Source organism: Austrofundulus limnaeus, unplaced genomic scaffold (assembly GCF_001266775.1).
Source record: "Austrofundulus limnaeus strain Quisiro unplaced genomic scaffold, Austrofundulus_limnaeus-1.0 Scaffold892, whole genome shotgun sequence".
Taxonomy (NCBI): Eukaryota; Metazoa; Chordata; class Actinopteri; order Cyprinodontiformes; family Rivulidae; genus Austrofundulus; species Austrofundulus limnaeus.
In genome coordinates, this window is record NW_013953294.1 from 109,730 (window position 1) to 111,155 (window position 1,426).

General features: G+C 38.5%; 1 protein-coding gene across 1 annotated transcript in view; it reads right to left on the reverse strand.

Annotated features, from left to right (window-relative positions):
* usp11 (ubiquitin specific peptidase 11) overlaps positions 1–1,426 on the reverse strand; it is a gene marked incomplete in the record, with an annotated part of 17,554 nt that overhangs the window by 9,878 nt on the left and 6,250 nt on the right. The window contains 1 exon segment of the mRNA XM_014029382.1: positions 1,213–1,358. Coding sequence (XP_013884836.1) covers positions 1,213–1,358 — 146 coding nt within the window.

Consider the following 1,426-nt stretch of genomic DNA (forward strand, 5'->3'; position numbering starts at 1 on the left):
GTGATGACATGTAGAAAATTGTTACTGTAACATGGGGACCAAATGTGCGTTAAGCTATAAAATTACCAAAACATGAATGGAAGTCAATCCACGGTCCCCACAGGGATATAAAAACTATTAGGGCTGGGGAAAAAATTTAATCAGTCTTGGGTTGATTTTATTTAAATTTGTGAAAATCCGTCCCCAGGACTTGAGATTCTTCCTCATGGCGTCTTGTACGTGTCTGAGTGTTTTTACATTTTGTCCCTCCTGGTTTGCCGTATGTTTACATGCAGCTGACGTTCAGCGCTAACGTTAGCTTTCAATAACAAGTTGTCTGGATSAAAACAAAAGAAACGAATGAACCTGTAATGTTACAGCCGACTGTCAGCAGAACTTAAAGACAACAGAGACCATGGAGACGTGTGTTTGTAAAGATGTGTGCTCCTCCTCTGCAGAGGAAATGAAGTGAGGTTTAATGAGTGACTCGTTAGGAGCTCAGACCAAACTACTGTCTGTAAACATCTGACTGAACTSTTCTCCATCTTTAAACCTGTTAAACATGACATCCTCACAAAATCAGTTTGTTACCAATATTATTATTTTTAATCTTTAAGAAACGACTTCATTAAATCCACATGATGACATTTTGTAGTTGTTTTATTTGTATGTTTTAATAAGTTATATTGAACATAACAGTTTACAGAAACATTACAAATACACAGTTTTCATACTAAAGGAGTGGGCAGAAGTTTTACATTAGCTCACCTCCTCTGCAGCCTTATTCCATCACTTATTTATCAAAATAATTATTAATTTCTTAAAAATAAATGTGTCCAACAACTCCTGCAGTTCCTTTTACATTTAAAACCTTTTATACTTGTGACAGTTTTCCTTCACGATTAAACAGTTTAATTTAAAACTTTGTCCTTAAAACCTGTTGTTCATGTTGAAGAGAAACAATAAAGATTTTTATTTTGTAACAAAGTTGAACGTTTTGAACCGAGCAGATCAGATTGAATCTTTGTTAACTGATTCAGAACCTAATGAATCGAAATCAAATCGATTTAAAGAACTGGCCGTGATCCCCAGCCCCAAAAACAAACCTGTGTGTTTGTTTGTTTGTGTGTTTGTGTATTTGTTTGTATTTGTTTGTTTGTTTATTTTTGTGTGTGTGTGTGTGTGTGTGTGTGTTTTTGTGTGTGTGTGTGTCAGAGATGGACTCGTCCTCACCATCCCTGAGCTCAGGCAGGAGTCCAACACACTCATGTGGACGTTCCTGAGACGCTCACAGCTGCTGTCTGAACTTTTCATCCACAGACGACACTCTGAGCCCGGAGGCACCGAGAAGGCCTGACACACGGCCGCCTGGATCGTGTCTGCACATACACACACACACACACAGACACACACACACACACACACACACACACACACACACACACAC